This window comes from Lissotriton helveticus, chromosome 7 (assembly GCF_964261635.1).
Source record: "Lissotriton helveticus chromosome 7, aLisHel1.1, whole genome shotgun sequence".
NCBI lineage: Eukaryota > Metazoa > Chordata > Amphibia > Caudata > Salamandridae > Lissotriton > Lissotriton helveticus.
The window spans coordinates 1,476,747,933-1,476,767,379 of record NC_136068.1 but is presented as its reverse complement, the minus strand read 5'-3'; the positions used below and the strand labels follow the sequence as shown (position 1 = coordinate 1,476,767,379).

General features: G+C 45.2%; 1 protein-coding gene across 2 annotated transcripts in view; it reads right to left on the bottom strand.

Moving 5' to 3' along the window:
• Positions 1-11,094: 11,094 nt before the first annotated feature.
• CCDC106 (coiled-coil domain containing 106) overlaps positions 11,095-19,447 on the bottom strand; it is a 205,709-nt gene continuing 197,356 nt past the window's right edge. For both annotated transcript variants that reach the window (XM_078654871.1, XM_078654872.1), the window contains exon 6: positions 11,095-12,839. In XM_078654871.1, the coding sequence (XP_078510997.1) occupies positions 12,523-12,839 (317 nt within the window). In that variant the 3' untranslated portion in view covers positions 11,095-12,522. The remainder of the gene's footprint in view (positions 12,840-19,447) is intronic.

Sequence of the window (19,447 nt, the reverse complement as noted above, 5' to 3'; positions counted from 1 at the left end):
ACACTACATTTTGTGATTTGCAGTTGGTGATGCCTTTGCTTGCCACAGTTATGCCATTGTGGCATATATATTTTCTTTCAATACACTGAAAACACGACCCAATACTGAAGGAGGAGTTTTTTGTACCGAGGCCCCGCCCTATTGACGAGAGGTGCAGGCTGCTACCCGGACGTGCCGACGGGCAGGTGTGGTGAGTGTGAGGTGGGCGGAGACTGGCTGAGGCCGTGCAGCTGGGCTGCTGCGAGCTGTGCGGTCAGGGAGCAGGGAGTCGGGAGCCGGGAGCCGGGAGCCGATTGAGGTCCGGTTTGGGGGCTCCAGCAGAGCGGCGGTGTGCCGGTAAGTCGGCTAATTGCGTGTGGGAGGGAGTAAGGGTGTGGAGAGGCGCCCCGCCACTGCTGTGGTAGGGCTGGGCTGGATAACCGGCAGTAGGAGCTGCTAACAAACGCGATACAAGCCCCCTGCCCTGAACCGCACGCACGTCGCATAGAGCCACTGCTGCCTGCTGCTGAGAGATCCCCAACCCTGTACATCCTGTACAGTCACCCTGGTATCTCCCAGGTCTCTCTTGTGTTGCTCCTGATTTACTCCTGATTTACTCCAGAAGGCCGCCCGGCGAGCAAGCTCCCCTGCGGCGCCCTGTGTCGGTTTTCCTGCGCAACCTCACCTACTGGCCTGGCTGTCGGCCGTGTGAGTATCTGGCCGCCCTTTTTCAGCTCTGGGGCTGCTCCCCACGCCGTCCTTCCTCCCCCCCCAGCCTGCCCAGTGACAGCCAGCCAAGCTGCGAGCCCAGCAAGCTCAGGACACTAACAAGCTGAGTCGGCCTGACACACACCAACTTCCCATCTGTGTTCAGACTCCGAGCTCAGTCTTGAGCCCAGTCTTGAGGTGTGCGGCTTGGCGGGCGGCCGTGGGTTAGGCGGAAGGGGTTGGTTAGTGAGCAAAGGGCGTGGGGGTGCCACATCCAAAGGTACCTCAAGCGCAGACAAAGCACCTGAGCGCGCCCAGTGAAGGGCCACAGTGCCACTTAAATAGCTACCTAGCTACCCATCATCTAGCTGGGCAGCCACCGAAGATCAGATCAATCAAAACGGAAGATAGTGGAGAACAGATGCGGAGAACATAAAGGAACAAAAAGGAAGGGAGCAAAAAGGAAAGGAATACTGCACTACCAAGCATAGCGGACCCAGACGGAGAGATCTGTACCGGTTGAACTGGCAGTACCCTCAGACTGAACACATTGACCACACCCGCCAGAGCTCCAAGGCTATTAAATCCCTTCCAACTCCTCAACAGCAGAGCCATTGCATAGCTATCGGAGACTTAAGGCTATAGCAACCCCCTTTTTTTGACTATTTTGGACTACTTTTAGGCTCTTATCAGCCTTGGTAGCTTACCCTACCTCCATTTAATTGAGGCAATGAGATCGGGGAAGGTAAGAAGGACCACAGCGGCACCCAAACGGAGGACTACAAAACAACCGGCATCCAAAGAGAAACCCCATCCGGGTAGCCATTCAACCCTCCTGGGTCCCGAGGAAATAGTGACAGCGGTAAAAGCTTCTCCAACCAGCTGCTGCCACTCAAGTCAGAAAGGCAAGAGTTCGGACATGCCAAAAACCATGAAGCACACAAACCTGTTGTCCTACTTTAAGAAAACACCACCCACGCTGGATACGCATCCACAGTCCCAGCCCCAGGACGCAGCAAGGCTTGATGCTCCGGACCAACTGGCCGAAATAAGCGTGCCCCCTCCACAACTGTTATCCCCATTACAGTGGTCAATGAAATCCAAAAAGTCTGTCCAACCCCCGGGAGTGTATATCTTTGGATCAACTTTCAACGATTCTATCTCGGCTAGGCCAGGGGACGTAAGTCCTAAACAAAACCCCGCAGTCATTTTTCAACCACAGTTGCAATTAGGACAGCAACTTTTAACCGCTGGAACAGACAAGCAAGGAGTATGCCCGCTCCAGTCCTCCCCGGTGGACCTGCAACCCAACCCAAGTTCCTTTTCAGATTACAAACCGAGATCAGAGTCCCCTGCACTTACCTCTCAACAAGAGCGCGCCCCGTCAAATGAACCTTCAATGGTCCCCCACTGCCAATCAACTCTTGCACAAATTCATGTGCAAAATTCCCATGTGCGCAATATCACTCTCCAAACGTGCTATTCACCCCAAGTCATAAACTCATTAAATCAGCTCCCGGTCACGCTAAGTCCCCAGCGCATAGACAACGTCGTGTCAAGTCCTCAGCACTCTGTATTCTCACCACCAGCAGCAAAAATATCATCCCCTCGAGAAACAGCCAAGAAAACCGATCCGAACAACCAGCTCTTAGCGGATCTATCATTCTTTTTTAAAAACACTCAAAACTCCCCCAATCACACGCCAAATATTAACTCTAACAAAGAAGACCTAACAGTAACCGGAGTCTGGCCACAACTCCTCCTAACGTTTCAACAAACAGTTAATGCACTAAATTATCATTCGGACAAACTGGACGTGCAGGTCGACCTTTTGAATACTCTAGCCCTGTTCACGGCAGGGATAGATAACAAACTCGACAAATTGAACAACTTAATATTAGGAGCACAAGCCTCGACCAAGCTCGTACAGTCTGTCTGCTGTTGCTCCCCAATCATTGACTCACTTTCTTCGCTTCCAGACTTTCTATCCAGTGTCATAAAGGAAGTTAAGTCGCTGAAGGGGGGTAACTTACCCACAAATTCTGGTCTGCAACAGCAAAGACCATCGGTAACGGACCAAGCCTCTACTAACCCATGGTCCATTACTAATAAAGGCTTAAAGCCAAGTGGTGGCACAGAACCAAGCACAAACCAGCTAAACGATCAGCCAAAAAGCGGACACCTCCAACCAGCAACAACAGGTTCTGACCGAACTGAAGTGACGAGTGAAAACGCCGGGGCGTCCACCGGATACACAACCTGCATGGATAACCCTGTGACCAGGTCAATGGCCAGCCCAGCGGCCTTGGTACCCTCCAAATCAGAAGCGTTGTCAGCCCCCCCGCCACCATGCAGCAAGAGAGAGCGCAAACGACAGCGCAAACATAGAAACAAAACAAGAGCCAAAGCAAATGCCGCATACCAGGACTTCTTTCCCCTCTTTGCGAAGGCAATTGATAAGAAAGCCATAAGTGAGACGGATGTCCCATCAACTTTAACTAGTCCCAGTGCCCCCAAATTAAAAGGGGATTCACCAGCAAGCGCCACCCAGCCATCCTTGGGGGGTATCCAAGATCTTATCGAACCAGCTAGGGGAGCAGCAACTGAAGAATCAAGCATAGCTGTGGAAAATTTAATGACCAAAACTGTTGAGCCAAGCCCAATAGGGCCCACAGTTACTTTAATAAAATCTAACCCAACGTCGGTCACATCCCCTCCACGCTTGGACACTGTAAAAACAGGAATGAATCTCACAAAAACAATTTACATCCAAAATACAACTGTGCACAAAACCAGTCATCCTTCATTGAAGGTTCCTAATTGTCCAATGCAACAGGTGCAGAAAACAGATGCAGGACAGTCTACTAATAAAACCAACAAGTCGGCCCCAAGTATACCCAAAGAAGAGAATAAAAATGATTCCTCACTCTTTCACATCCTACTGGCACCAGAATATAAATCAAGGGGTCGTCAGGATATCCTCAACAGATCTAACATAATAAAACTCGTGGAAGGCATCCCAGGGTTCGCAGGCCTGGCATCGGAGGACATAGAATCTATCGAATTTCTCCCACCAAGAGGCACCCAACCGTCCGAGGTAACGCTAGTGTCACTCAAGTCGGCCAGCTGGGCAGGAGTCTTTTTGAACCATAAGACCACCTTTCGGGACTGGGGCATCAGAGTGTATCCATATTCCGCTCCAGGTTACCCCACCTCCCTACTAATCCAGCCGACACCTACTCGAAATGCTGGTACTACCAGACCAGCGCCCTATCTCAGACCGTATTCGATCTTAAAAAACGCGGCAGGATCCGAGGAACTATATAATATCCCCCCAACGGTGGTCTCCAACGTCGACACAAGTCTAGGCTGGGAATGGCTTCCAGCAATCCTGTCAACCAAAAGCTCAGATTGACCCTCCGAAGTAGAGCTTTCTGCCGACAACTACAAACCCCAAGCAATGCCAATTCCACCAGTAGTTTCATCTACAACCGCTCCAATTCCAGAAGCTGATCCAATTTTTCTTATATGTTCTTGGAACATTAGCGGCCTCCACCAGAAAATTACGCACCCTGACACTTTTTCTTTCCTATGCGAACATGCCGTAATAGCCCTACAGGAAACCTGGGCTACAGAAGGATTTCCTGTCATTGGCTATATTGAATTATGGAAACCCGCACTCAGGGAAAGCCGCTATGGCCACGCCAAAGGTGGCCTTTCAATATACATATCAAATAACCTAAAAGGCCCAATCTCACGACTAAGTACCAAGGAAGATTGGCTACTCGGGGTTAAAATTAACTTGTGGCGAAAACAGCGCCCACTTCTTCTTTTTAATGTATATATCAACCCCAATACACGTACAAAAAAAGATCACTTGGCACGCCTAACGGAAATAATGAGCGACATAGCTGCGGAACACCCCGACTCAGACTGCATTGTCACGGGGGATTTTAACACCAACTTATTCCAGGGGGACCTAGCAGACACCGACGGGCCTTTCTTATTCCCCATTACTGAGGCCCTGACACAAATCAAACCAACCAATCAAGCCTATTGCGGTCTGGGTGAGATCTGTGTGATGAAACTATACAGCGCCGGCTACCTGGTAATGAATGGCAGGTCTTCGGGGGATATCCCCCCGAATTGGTCCTGGTCTAACGGTAGCAAACACTCTTATCTGGATTACACCATCTGTAACGCGGACCTGCTTCATTGTTTGACCAGCTTCTGTATCCTTCCACGTTCTGAAAGTGACCACAGACCCCAGGTCATATCCCTTAACACAAACACAGTGAAGCACAAACCCGCACCCTCAGCGTGTCTGGGAACATATACGGAAAATCTTAAGCGCCTTAAGTGGAGCGATGATATCAGCCCAACTATCCTACAGGTATGCATGGAACGTATAAAAGGTGGAAACGATCAAGATATCTCCCCTATCGTAATATGGACAACGCTGTGCTCCCATCTGACCAACTGTTTTCCAGTAATACAGCAGGCCCGAAGCACAACTCAGCCTCACAATTTCAAACTTTCATTACAGTCAAAGGTACTTAAGAAAGCCAGGAATAAGGCCCTGCGGTCACTTGCAAAAAATCCTGGGAACAACGAATGTTTAAATCTCTATCAAGCTGCCCAAAAGTCATTTAGGTTGGCGACCTTCAAAGACAAACAGAACCACGAAAATCAATTTTGGTGCAAACTGGTGTGGGAGAGTAAGAGCAAAAACCCAAGAAAGTTCTGGGCCCTAATAAACCACACCAATTCGAGCACCACCAGCTTCGGATCAGCAAATATCCAAGAGTCTGAATGGGCATCATTCCTCACAGACCATTTCAGTTCCCCAGAACATCTAGGACCCATAGGATGTGGACCGTTGAGAGAGACCGCGATCGGGGCCAGCACCCAGCGGAACACACCCAATGAGCCATCAAGCTCACTCAATATGGATCTTCAGGTGTCCCAAGACAGAGTAGCGACGGTTGTGACTAAAGCAAGATCAGATGGAGCACCGGGCCCAAATGGCCTGCCACAGAACCTTTTCAAATCTGATGTAGCTTTTTGGTCAGGAACTCTAACAAACCTTTTCACCTACGCCCTGAGAACCGCAACCATCCCAGATTCATGGCGGGGTGCAATAATACATCCAATTTATAAATCAGGATCTCGCGCTGCCCCTAACAACTACAGACTCATAGCTCTTTTGGACATTGAGGCTAAGCACTATGCAGGCCTCCTCTTGGAGGACCTGAAGCATTGGGCAACGGAACACAACCGGATCCCGATGAATCAAACGGGGTTTGTTGCCAACTCAGGGACTATGACCAATCTCCTAGCAGTGTCAACCATCGTCGACAAAGCACTCTTAACATCCAGGACAGTGCTATGCTGCTTTGTCGATTTCAAAGCAGCATTTGATAGGGTTCCTAGGGCGGCCCTATGGGAAAAGCTAAGGAAGTGGGGAATCCCTGACAAACTACTGGAGGCCATGATTCAACTTCACTCTCGTACCTGGGTACGAGTGAAGTTAGGGTCCGGCACGCATCTCTCCCGGAAAATTATGACAACGAGAGGTGTAAAACAGGGATGCGTGCTGGCCCCCCTTCTCTTTAATCTGTTTATAGCAGATCTGTCACAGACCCTGGATGAAACTAATAGTCATCCTCCAAAGGTGGGCGGCACGGCACTCAGCAATCTGTTATATGCCGATGACCTAGTTCTTTTCAGCCTCACCAAGGTCGGGCTGCAAAGGCTCCTTGACACACTGCTTCGCTACACAATAGCGAATCAATTAGAAGTCAATCTAAAGAAAACCCAAGTAGTCCCCTTTGGGAAGAAACGACATGTCTGCGGTGGGTGGACTTTCAACAACATAAGCCTCGCGATTGGTCAATCGTATAAATATCTTGGTGTCCACCTGGATTCAAGGGGCAACCTTTTAAAACAGCGTCACGAGATTGCAGTTAAAGCCACGACCCTTGCAGTATCTTTAACCAAGCTTTCGAAAAACCTCTCAGGTCCAACCCTTTCGCCCCTCCTGGAAGTCCTGAGAGCGAAAATCGGCCCCACCCTATCATACGGGATAGAGTCATTCAAGGGTAAATTGAATACGGCCCTAAATCAACATACCACCAAAATCTATAAAAAGGTCCTCCAGTTGCCAACTTCTGCATCTGCTGCACAGATAAGACTGGAGATGGGGCTACCAAACTATGAGGTTTTGAATATTGGTGCATATCTAAACTTGTGTCACAAGCTGAGGCAGGCTAACCCAGGCTCACTAGAATCTCTAGTCTGGCTGGAAATCTCCCAGAAAAATCCAGGTGGAACGTTTGGTCGCCTTTTTAAGGACTACATTCAACAAATGTCAGCAGGTGACCTATGGGCTCTTAACCCCAGTCAGACAGCGTTTAAAATCGCCATCAAAAAATGTGTAAGAATGAGATCACTCATCACAGACAAAGCACTCTTCTCAAAACGCAGCCATTCTTGGGCCCTTGTAAATTCTTACAGTCGGCTACTCCCCGCCGCTTACTTTTCCTGCACATATCCACTGTATCTAAAACGAACCCTTATAGCCATTAGAATGGGTGATTGGCGTTTTCTGCAAGATTTACCTCCTTGGAGACGGACAGTGGAAGATCTAACCTGCAGAGGGTGCGGTAAAATAGCCGAAACATTGCTACACGTGGTTTGCCTTTGCCCAGCCTTTAACCTCCAACGCAGGTGCAAACTAAAACCCGAATGGAATAGGTTGGGCGCCCGAACCTGCAGGCAAGCCATCATTGTGGCTCTGAACCCTGAAAACACTGACTTGAATATCAGACTCACAAAGTTCATCCAGCAAGCTTATCGTAATTTTAACTTAAAGAGGTCCTGCTAAATCCTCCCTCTTATTTCCTTTTTCTTTTTTATTACTTAATGACCCTTACGATACATCCCAAATTTCTAGGGGGATGAAACGAAAAGAATATGAGTAGTACCCCTAGGAGAATTGGGTCGTTTTTTAGTTGTTTGATATCCAACTCAGTGAGAGTAAAGAAAATGGGGTGAAGTTCCCAGTATATTAGATTTTAACTTTTGTACTATTTTTATTTTTTTTATTTTTTCTTCTGGTTTTTATCCTTTATAAAAATAATTTTTTTTTATGGACCTAGGAGGCTGAGGATGCGGAAGACCCCTATTTTTATCATGCCTGGCTAATTGACTGTCTTGTTGTTTTTATTTTTAATAAGTTGTATACAACGTGAACTATGTAATCCTCTTTTAAAGATATCTGTGTTATATCTAAATAAAGAATTTCTACTTTAATACCTAATACCACGACTTACATCCGCCACATTTAACATTTCCCTGGATTGGAAGGGAATCAACTATGCTGCGTTGTGTCGCTTGTTTAGGGGCGGGCATACGGGAACTAACCACTAAATCTTTAATATTCCTGTTCTTGCGATAGGCAAACATGGGTTTTTGGATGGTATCCTGAGGTGGCTTATTTGTATTCAGTAAGTACCAATGTGAACATATAATTTGCCGGATTTGTTCATTGAGAACAGAATGTCTTGTAACGAAGTCCAGGTTATTGTCTGTGGAATTAGTGTGACCAGATAAAAGATGTTGACGGTCAAAGAAACGCGCCCGCTTATAAGCGTCACGAATCACTCGATGAGGGTAGCTGCGATTTTGGAATTTGAATTTCATCTCATCAGCTCGACGGTCATAATCCGCTAATTTGGTACAATTTCGGCGCAATCGTAGGAATTGACCAAACGGGATGGCATTTTTTTGTTTCAAAGGATGGAAACTGGTTTGATGGAGAATGGTGTTTCGAGCTGTGGGTTTAATGTATAGGTCAACATAGAGGGAACTGTTTTCATGTTTCACCATAATGTCTAAGAATTCAATTTCAACATTGCTGTGATGGGAAGTAAATTGGAGGTTGTCATCACATAAGTTAAGCCATTGAATGAATTCCGACAGGGTGTCCTGGTCATCATCCCATATGAAGATGATATTGTCTATGTATCTTGACCATTTAAGGACTGTCTCAAAATCACGATATTCCCAAGGAGACAGACAAAAAATCAACTAGAGACCTAGACAGGATACTTGTTGCCCTCTAACATAACACTGCATCATAAAGCAAAATAGAATCCATTATCTGAAGAACACACCAAATGATACACGCTCATGTGAATATTATTCAAAATGTATTTTTATTCAAATTCTCTTCATAAATGTATTTGTCATTTCTGTTGTAACAGCGCATGGAGTGGAGCACCACAGAACAGGCACAGCTACTACACATCAATTTCAAGGATCAGATTTTAGTCCCCCCTCTTCCAATTGACTTCCTTTATTTTGCCTTGACTATTTATTCTAAAGCAAAATAAAGTTGATATTGTTCAGTGTTACGACTGCAAAAAGAGGCAGTGGCCTTCGAGGTTGCAACCTCAAATCTAGGTATCATTATTTTTATGTGTAACTTGATCAGAATACAAAGACACCCAGTTATTTCATTTCACAATTGAATTTTCTATGGAAAACATTTGCTGGTAATCCATATGCTTACCGATCTCTCTCATAACCCAAATGGCAGACTCTCTATCGACTCATCTGTGGAGTGGAAATCATTAAAGTGACTGTCTATTCCAGACGGGCGAAGGTGCATCTATAGCTCCCTAGTGACCCAAAATCAGGCTTGATAGAAATGCAAGGTTGGTTGAATATACAGACGTCAGTCCTAGGGGTTAAAGAAGAGAACTAAACACATAATTAGATTATGAAGCAGCATAGATAGTCTAGGAACACAACCCTCCAGGCAGGACCCAAAACTGTTCATGCACCAGTGGTATTCTTTTCAACAGCAGGAGAGGGCCAAGTCTTTGAGAGAGTAATTAAGAAGTGTCCTTTTAAGACAAAGCATCAGAGCATGACGTGGCCTTGGGTAGCCTCAAAATAGCCTAGCAAAAAGATCCAACGCTTTTGTAAAGTGACCTCAAAACATACCTTTGTGAGTATATTGAATTTGGGCAAACCTCTTTCCAGTGGAGAGCAAAATACAGAATAACTGTTATAGGGGAAAACTTTGGCAGACGGATTCCTTGTGGCACTGGACCACAAAGCAGCAAGGCTTGAAGGCACATTTGTATTGTAGAAGTACACTGTAAAGAGACATCAGAGTCAGTTCTGCTGAACAGGAGGGGGTTAACGTAGTTCAGCAGGTTGAGCTCCTGTTTCAGAGATGTGGAGAAGTGTGGCTCACTGGTTAGAGCAGGCAGACCCTGAAGCAGAGGTCAGACCCGGGACCAGGGTTCAATTCCCGACGCGGCAGGGTCTTGAGCTCAAATGTCCATGGACTCGATAATTCTCGCTTCGGTGCCTGACCTAATCATGGGTTCACACTCTGCAACTCTGGGCATTAAGCTTGCTTAATCTCCACAACGGCCCCCCTGCGGCGGGATGCCTGGCTTTCACCTTGGGGATGCCCTGTAGGGGCTATCTCACAGGGAAAAGCCAGGAAGGGTTCCCAAGGCAAGCGCGGAGATACCCCTTCGGGGGTCGATTCAGGCGCTATATAAGAAACATAATAATAATAATAATAAACCAGCCTTTAATCTTACTAAAATGGACAATAGGAATACCACTGGGTAGAATTACAAATTAGAAACTAAGTGCAGATTCAGTAGCAATTCGGACTGTTGAGTGCATTATACAAATTGGCAGTTGTATTATTAATTGACGTCCTCCATGTAGGAACAGGTCACATACTGGACATTGAGAAATTTCTCAATAGACTAAGAGATGAGGGTTGCTTTTGTAGCAGGACGGATTGGGTAATCTTACACTAGGCCTGAAAGCAATCTTGAGAGAGCTGCAAAAACGCTAGTATAAACACATGAATGGGCCTGTTGTTGCAGGACATTAACACTTCGGGGAACTGTCAGACCCTATAGCATTAAGATGTTTTGTGTTCCCCCTCAAAACTGCATATGAAACCGATTCGTTTTTGCAATACAAACACATATTTGTTGGGAAAGCCAACACATATTCACAGGGACAATCAGACAGCTATGCTATGCTTGCTCACTGAATGCAATATAGGGCTAATACAACAATATTTTCCAAGGCTGCATGTAGGTCCCATCTAACCCTTGCATGGACTCATCAGGTTGTCACCTTTTACCTGTTACTCCAGTTAATGCAGTGACACAGGAGACCAAATCTGCTACAGTATACTTGAAGTCATGTAAGGATCAAAGTTGGACTGAGGCAGCATCAACAACCATAAGATTGCTGTCCACTGAGTCCAACTGCTACAAACCACCGCATGCACCTTGGCAGAATAGGGTCCGGTCCTAGGACCAGCCTTTTACTAAGACAGCAACAGAAATCTGAGTGGTAAAATGTACAACACTATATTTATTGTTACATAAATAATCTTATATCAATACAATATAGAAACAAATATATACAATTGAAAATGCATGGCATACTTTTGTGTTAGATCGGAGGTCTCTTTACATTTCCTGTCTCGTCCATGATTAGCGGAATTGCATGATAGTCATCATGGGTAGTGGGGACAGAGATATTCCAATCTATGACTAGTGCACAAACATGGTTATGATACAACCTGTTCTAAAGGGAGTTCTACAGCTGTATGCATAAATAAGATGGCAGGAATATAGATCTTCTGAACAGAGGGAAAACGTGCTTGCTCTTGAAAATCAATTATACATTATCTAATACCATCCTTAAAGAATGCACTAAATTGAATTAACTTAAATGATGCTGATTGTCAACGTTCATGGTATAAAAATTTGTGAATACTGTACAAAGAAATCAGTTAGGGGTCTAGAAGAATAGTCTATGCATTCTGATTATTTGGTTAAATTATTCACATACATATACCTCAGCATAGGAATTTAGCTATGAAACAGAGTTTAAAATGTAATTTTCTATTCATAAATAATGTCATCATTCTTGTAAATTTCAGTGAATACCACATATGGTGAGTTATGCAGGATATCAGAGTTTCTAATACCAGGCATGGATAAGATGGTCCTACCTCTCTACATGTCTGAACTCTGCTAAGGTGTGTGAGGACAGTGAGGAGTGTGCCCAGGTATATGCACACTTTATAAACATTGCTTCAACCATCAAAGCGATGACATGAGTGTGGGTACTAACACAACACCAAAAGCATTGCAATCCTACTCAAAGGGATAAAGAAAATAAAAGCAGCAGATTATAAATGTTTCCTTGCCCCCAACTGCTGATATTAATCTTAAAACAGCTTTACAAAATAGAACTAACACTTTTTCAAATCTCCCAAATTCTTTTAAGTTACGTAAATGGGTCTGGTATCTTAAGAGCACCAACAGCAGTTTAAAAGAAAGAAATCCTGAGTGACCTTGAGTTGTGTATTTCCTTCATTCCAAAAGCACATCAGACCAGAGACAGGTCAGAGAACAACTGCCCACAGATGACTTGACCACTTCTTACCAGATTTATATTGGGGAACATAATACCCACCCAAATTGTAAAGCACCCTGATACCCACCTGGGTCAAGTTTGCGCTATATAAAACGTTCAAATAAATAAATAAATAATGTAGGTAAGAAATAAAGGAGTACGCTTATATCAATATAGTGGTCATCACAAAGATGTATTTCTCATTCTAATTCAGAGAATTAGAGGCTGGTGGTGTGATGAAATCTTGGGTAAGTATCCTTACCAAAGAAAAAAGTGAAAATAAATGACCAAAGACTAGAGAATTATGTGGAGAAAAACATCTGCAGAGGCTTAAACTGGCGGCATCTATTGAAGTTATCACCGCTTGAAGCGGTAGGTGATGGGCAGCAGCAGTTTGCTTTTCTTTAGTGCCTGGACCTTCTCGAGAGTCTCCTCATCCAAGGCCAAGAAGCACCGCCGAGAGTACTCCAAGAGACGCTCCTTACTGGAATCAAACTCACCAACTTCTGCCAGTTTCTCAGGTGCTACGATCAGCAACTCTGCAATGGGTGTAGTGAGGGCGACAGTGTTGCGGTCTACACGATGGTGCTCAAATGCTCGGCTCATGCTCTGCAACTTTTGGAAGGTAGCGAGTATCTTCTTGTAGCGGCACAGGACTCCGTCTGCATCTTTCACTGTAATGGTGGGAGCAAGGGTCAGAAAAAGGTGAGGGAGTTGCATGCAAAAAACACCCACAAGGAAATATGAAGTCAAGCACAAGAAGGAAGCACACGTGTAAAGGAGAGGGAAGGGGAATGAAAAGAAGTGTATAAAAAAGAAGAATAAATGGCTACTCGGGACATGACAGATATAAGTTTCGAAATCCAAATGTTACTCTTAAAAAATGCCTATTCAGCTGGTGCACAAATAGACTAACTTGCTTACACTCAAACTAAAGCCATGATACAAACCAGGTAGTTCTATGGCATTCATCCCTGTATGAATGTGACTTTCTGAACACAGTGCTACAATTCAGCACAGAATACTATCTCCTTGATATTCCCCTAGAACTTCACAAGTCATTCTCTGCTAAATCAGAGCTGCATATATTACCCTGAAGGCCAAAATCCTTATACCATTATCAAATGGTAGCCAGTTCAGAATGTATCAGCCCCAATCTTACAATGTTTAACTAAATTAAGCATAGTCCACCTGTTCACCATGTCTGCAAGAGCGAACTATAATAACCCAGTATACATTTCAAATTAGCACTACAGTATAATACAGCTTTATTTAGTCTCCTTCCTAATTTCGAACTAGAATTCTTGGAAATATCAACAGCCCATTGCATCCAAGATTCTGTGTCATTTTGTGCTGGAAAAGAGAAAGGACACCCAGTCGCAAATGTAACACCAGGATTCTGCACTGCAATTGGAGTTCCAGCTTGCAAAGCCAGTCTGAGAGCTCCATGGTTTATCCAAGATAATACTTTCAGTTACACCTCTATGAATGTCTCTTCTTTCAGCTGCATACATGGCCCACTGTTTCTTGATATTTAGGTTGTGTAAAACCTACTTGACCTCACTGTAAAAATACAAATGGTGGCACCATCTGGAGTCTGCACCACGTCAGCGCATTAGTTTATTCGCTAGAGAGTCCTATTGTTTCTACTGATTTGCACTGAAAGCAAGTTGCCCAATGTCAGCTTTGAGTAGCTCTTAAAGTTGTAGTTTTAAAGTATCAGTTTACAAAGAAAACAAGCATCGGCATAGCGATAGGTCTCGCCTTTTGGACCTTATAAGTATTGAGCCATGCAGCACATTATCCTGGGTGGTTCAATTATAGCTTAATTTCTGAATATGTGAAAGGTTATATCAAGCCGAATTTAGAACGCATGGATGCTCGTGGCATTGGGAGTCCATTCGGGTAGCTTGCAGTGGTGTAGGGGCATTCAAGGGAAGCTTGCAGAAGAAAGGAACACATGGAAGCTTGCGTCATTGGGAGTAATGTCAGGTAGCTTGCAGTGGTGGCAGGGCAGCCAAAGGAAGCTCGCAGAAGTGAGGAACGTGTGGAAGCTCGCAGCATTGCGAGCAGTGTCAGGTAGCTTGCAGTGGTGTAGGGGCAGCTAAGGGAAGCTTACAGAAGTGAGTCCCCATAAGCAAATATACAAAATCATTCCCAAAAACAAAATGAAAAATAGAGATTCGGGGTAGAGTACGTGGCACAGTCCCCCTTATATTCCTCTAATTAAGTACTGTCCTCCTCTTGTGTTTCTAAGACAGAGGTGGGCAAAAAAGAGTAGCCTTCTTCCACCAGGGAGCAGATTGACACCTTATTGAGATTAAATCACTTGCAGGCAAGGCTCTGCTCCTGCTATTGGTTCAGGAGGCACATGAAAGAGAACAAATCCAGGAGCCAGAGCAGCATTTCACTTCAGGCTGTGCGAGGCTGGAGCAGAAGAGCGAAGAGGGATGGATTGAGCACCAGGGGCAGACAGCCTCGGAGTGTTCTGAGAGCAGCACCTGAAGAGCCATGCTGAAAGAAAGCGTTTTTGGACTGTACGGACGCTCAGCTGGGCAATGTTGTAATCTTCATGGCTGTGTAAAAAGACCACTCCCAGTCACCCGACTTTAATTCTGTTACGCGGGAGCTCAGGAGACCGTAGGGAGGAGACGGAGGGTGGTCGCGTGAATAGTTATTTTTTTATTCTGTTTCCCAAAAACAACGCCTCAAAAAATTGCTTGTATAACAAATGGGCCGCTGTAACTTCCTGTAGCAAACAAAAGCAGTTCCCCGTTTTTGTGCTTTCACTCGCACTGCGTTGAATACACAGTTGGGGCGTTCAGGAAAACATAAGGGAGGAAGGGGTTAAGGGTGGACGCATGGAAGGAGGGTAACTACACAGGCCTTTCGGTGGGGGGGGGCACTGCAGCAGTCACGGCCGGCATGACGGGGGAGGGGTCGGGCTGTCGCGCTAGGATTTAATTTAATTTTATTAATTTTAATTAATCAGCATGAAGAAGGACAGAGTGTGCATGACTGGTTTGGGTGGCCCCAGAGCGCAGATTAAATAGTCTTTACCCACTCCTCCCCTGCCTTGCTCGCACAGCAGCCAGCCCACCCGCAAGCAAACATAAAATGGTAATAACTGAAAGTTATTACAATTTTATGTTTCTGCTTCTCGCACTTTGAGAAAACAGCGGGGCATGTTCCTCCGCCCTAGTGTAGTGCCCCTGCACTGCGGCCTATCTGGACCTAACTGCAAACCCTCAAACTCCACCAGGTCAGGCTTCAATACAAGTACTTGAATACCAAGCATATTATTATAGTTCAAGATTAAGGAAGTCCCTATTACCACACGAAAGCCTTGACATCATCGTATTAGAAAGGCTGGCTATTTACTTGTTGCAATTTGTCCAACACTTATTTCTCTGCACAAACTTAACTTGATACATTTTACTTTCTTGTCATTCTTTTGCGATGTACTTTCAAAGATACAAATTCTTGAAAAACAGCAATGCGTTTTAAAAATTAGAAATGATTATTGTATGAAAACTGCCAGCAGTTTTCACAACGACCATTTCAAAACTAGCAGTCTAGTCATAGAGGTAACCTTTTATTATTCTTTGAAAACTCCCTTATAAACTCATCCATACATAGGTTTCCGCGAGCTCCTTTCTCATGTGCTAAAATAGTCAAATTATGAAAGATAAAGCATCAATCTGTAATGCAATACAGCAGAATGAGACACCCATCTAGTTGCTGAATTGCACAATGTGAAACTAGAAATCCTGGGATAAATCCTAGCTTCCATGCTTGACCAAATTGTGTGCTCCTAGCCAAACCTTTATTTCCCTGAGCCTCCTTTATTCATCATCACATAAGAGGCCACCTTCAAATACATGTGTTCTGGATGTGCACTGTACAAAACACATTTTCTGTGAGAACAAGCCCGAGCAATCATACATCATTTGATGTATGAGTGCTCGGGCTTGTTGTCACTTGTAAGGTAGATCCCTATGGGTCACATATCGGGAGTGTGGGTGATTTCCTCCTCCCTTGAGCACCATAGCAACTATTTACGAATTAGGATAATACCGCTAAGAGTGAGCAGCAACACCACATAGGACCATATCACCGAACATGGAGTTTATTTAAAAACACATTTTCTGTTTGATTTAGTCTACTATAATAGTGCTTCATCTGCACTAAGAAACTAAGCCACAAGTAAGGCACACATAACAACAGACTCGCCTTTTAGTTTACTAAGGGCCATATGTAAAACCGTTTTTTGCAGTCAACAAAGGGCAATTGGTCCGTTTGCAGCTGCAAAAAGGGTGTTGGTATGTACAAATGCTATTGTACAAGACTGTATTAGGTAGGGGCATTCCAAGGGCATCCCTTCTTAATAGCGAGCCGCATTTGTATGTATCATTGTTTTGCAACCGCAATTGACGGAGGAGTCACCAGGGGATCCCTCCCTCTTTGTGAATGGATGCAAAAATATTTTCTAAGAGCGGGCAGTGGCCCCACGGACCATTGCCTGCTCTAAAAAATGAAACAAACATTTCATTGTTTTTCTTTTTGGAAATGTATCCATGTAAGGTCCTTTGATGGGAAGAGGAGGTTTCTGAGGTGGAAGTATAAGGCAAGTAACCCTATTCAGCCTACCTCATTCCCAGTCTTCAGAGAGAATCTCTCTTCATTACTACCTGCATAGATACCTGACTCTGCAGCACACTCCCTTCCAGGCCTGATTATCCATTATCTACCATCCATCTCCGGTGCACCTTAGCTCACAGCTAAACTTGGGCCCCAGCCCCATAGCAGCCACCATCCAACTCCATTTTCATTATTCCTGGTAAAAACATTAGGAAAATTACCCTCAAACTTAAATCATTGACTATAACAGTAAAAATAAATGATCACATACCTTAAAATATATTCCACAGAGGCCCTAATGACCTGACTGCTAATTAAATAAACAAAAATAGAAAGCCTATTTAGCGCTGGTGCAAAAGTCTTTATTGGTGCCCCACCTCTGACCTCTTTCTCCATAGATACCTTTACTACCACCCTCCAACAGTGCCCTTCATCTCTCCATAGCTCCTCTCCCTCATGCCTTCCTCCTTGGATGTCCACACTGCCACCCTCCAACAGTTCCCCACATCTCTACTAAGCCTCTCCCCCTCATGACCTCCTCCTCAGACTCCCTTACTACCACCCTCCACCAGTGCCCCTCATCTTTCTGTAGCCAACACCCTATGACCACCTCCTCGGATTCCGTCACTGCCACCCGCCACCATTGCCCCTCATCGCCCCGTAGCCCCTCCCCCACTACCCCCTCCTTGGATTCCCTCACTACCACCCTCCAACAGTGCACCTCATCTCTCTGTAGCCTCTCCCCCTCATGACCTCCTCCTCAGACTCCCTCACTACCACCCTCCACCAGTGCCCCTCATCTCTCTGTAGCCCCCCTATACCTCATGACCACCTCCTTGAATTCAGTCATTGCCACCCTCCGCCAGAGCTCCTTATCACTCCATAGCTTCTCCCTCTATGGCCCCCTCCTCGGATGCCCTCACTGCGAAGCTCCACGAGTGCCCCTCCTCTCGCCATAGCCCCTCCAACTCATGACCTGATCCTCAGACTCCCTCACTACCACCCTCCACCAGTGTCCCTCATCTCACCGTAGCCTCTCCCCATCATGACCTTCTCCTCAGACTCCCTCACTACCACCCTCCACCAGTACCCCTCACCTCTCCGTAGCCTTTCCCCCATGACCTCCTACTCAGACTCCCTCACTACCACCCTCCACCAGTGCTCCATATATCTCAGTAGCCCCTCTCTCATATGCACTTCATTAGTTGTATAGCGCTACTCATAGTGTAGAGTGTCACAGTAGTTTACATCGTGCCCACATTATGCAGAGACAATCAATCATACAAGTATGTAAATCAGCTTATTGGGAATGTCGCATAAGCCAAAGAGGATTACCAGGAGTAGGAATCACATGTCATCCATACTGGTGGGCAGTATGTTTAAGAGAGTTTGGTCTGGAGAAGCACAAACACTAGATTTAAAGCATACCCCAGTGGTCGTGTGGGGGCGGTGGGGGGCTTTACTGATTAAAATGTATGTCTGTCCTAACTAACTCTTTATAGCAACATTAGAATAATAAAAGACTGGAGAAATATTAACTACACATAAGAAGAAGTTCTAATTATACCTTTCAGGTTTGTATGCAGCTCTTTGATGACAGTTTATAGGTCACTGTCCTGTTAGGATTGTAACTTCTGAACTGCAAGTAACAAAAGGACCTCTGTAACCAAGGCAGTAACCTACTCAGCTATCCACATAAACTACAGTTTATCTGCATTTCAAAACTACCAAAAGACAAAGGATTGCTCTCCAGCAGGATCATTAATCACCAGAAATATCTGGACATTTTTACTGGTGTCTTGCATTCGTGTCAAAGAAAGGATTTGTCCCCTACGCCATAACCCTATTCTACCTGCACAAGTGGGCAGGGGCACAGCCCACCTTTCTAAAAGGAGATAGATGATTGGGGGGGGGGGTGCTGTGAGAAAGAGCCCAGGCCCAATCAAGCAACTACTGGAAGAAGAAAAATAACGTTCAGAGGAACGTTTTAAATTTCAGTGGCTATTTTCTGTTGGACTTTTTAATGTCGCTGCCAGTGCCAGCTAGTGACATTTAAAAGTGGTGAGGCGTAAAGTTAGGGATGACTTAAGTAGCAAGCGAGCACTGCATTTTCTTTTACTCTACGTTAGCCTTATTAGTTTGAAGACTGTGTAGCCCCATCAAAAGGGTCCCATCACACACATTTCAACAGAATCACAATTACAACAGGAGTATGCGACCACTTTGTGCTCTCTGCCGAGAGGCCAAGGATGGACGGCCATGTATTCTGAACACGTTTTTTACTGACTGCAGGCACTATGAGAAACGTGCAGTGCCCTCAGTCTCTGCTCCAGAGCTCTCAAGTGTGGCATAAACACATAGCGCTGCTGGTGCGACTCGATCCAAAGGACCGGTGCCTAGAATCTTGAGTGATCTGATTTATAAGGCGTTGTCTGCCACATTTCACGTTTAATGTTGCCATATTATTGGAGTGCCTTGCCTGAGCACCAGGTACATTACACAAGGAGAACACATTCAGTTTTGGTTTACACACTCAGATCACAGACTATTCCACATTTCACCGAGTGATTGGCTGTAATTCAATTAATCAAGTCTGTTTAAACGTCATTAAGAGCTGAGCATTTGGTACAGCAGAGTGGGC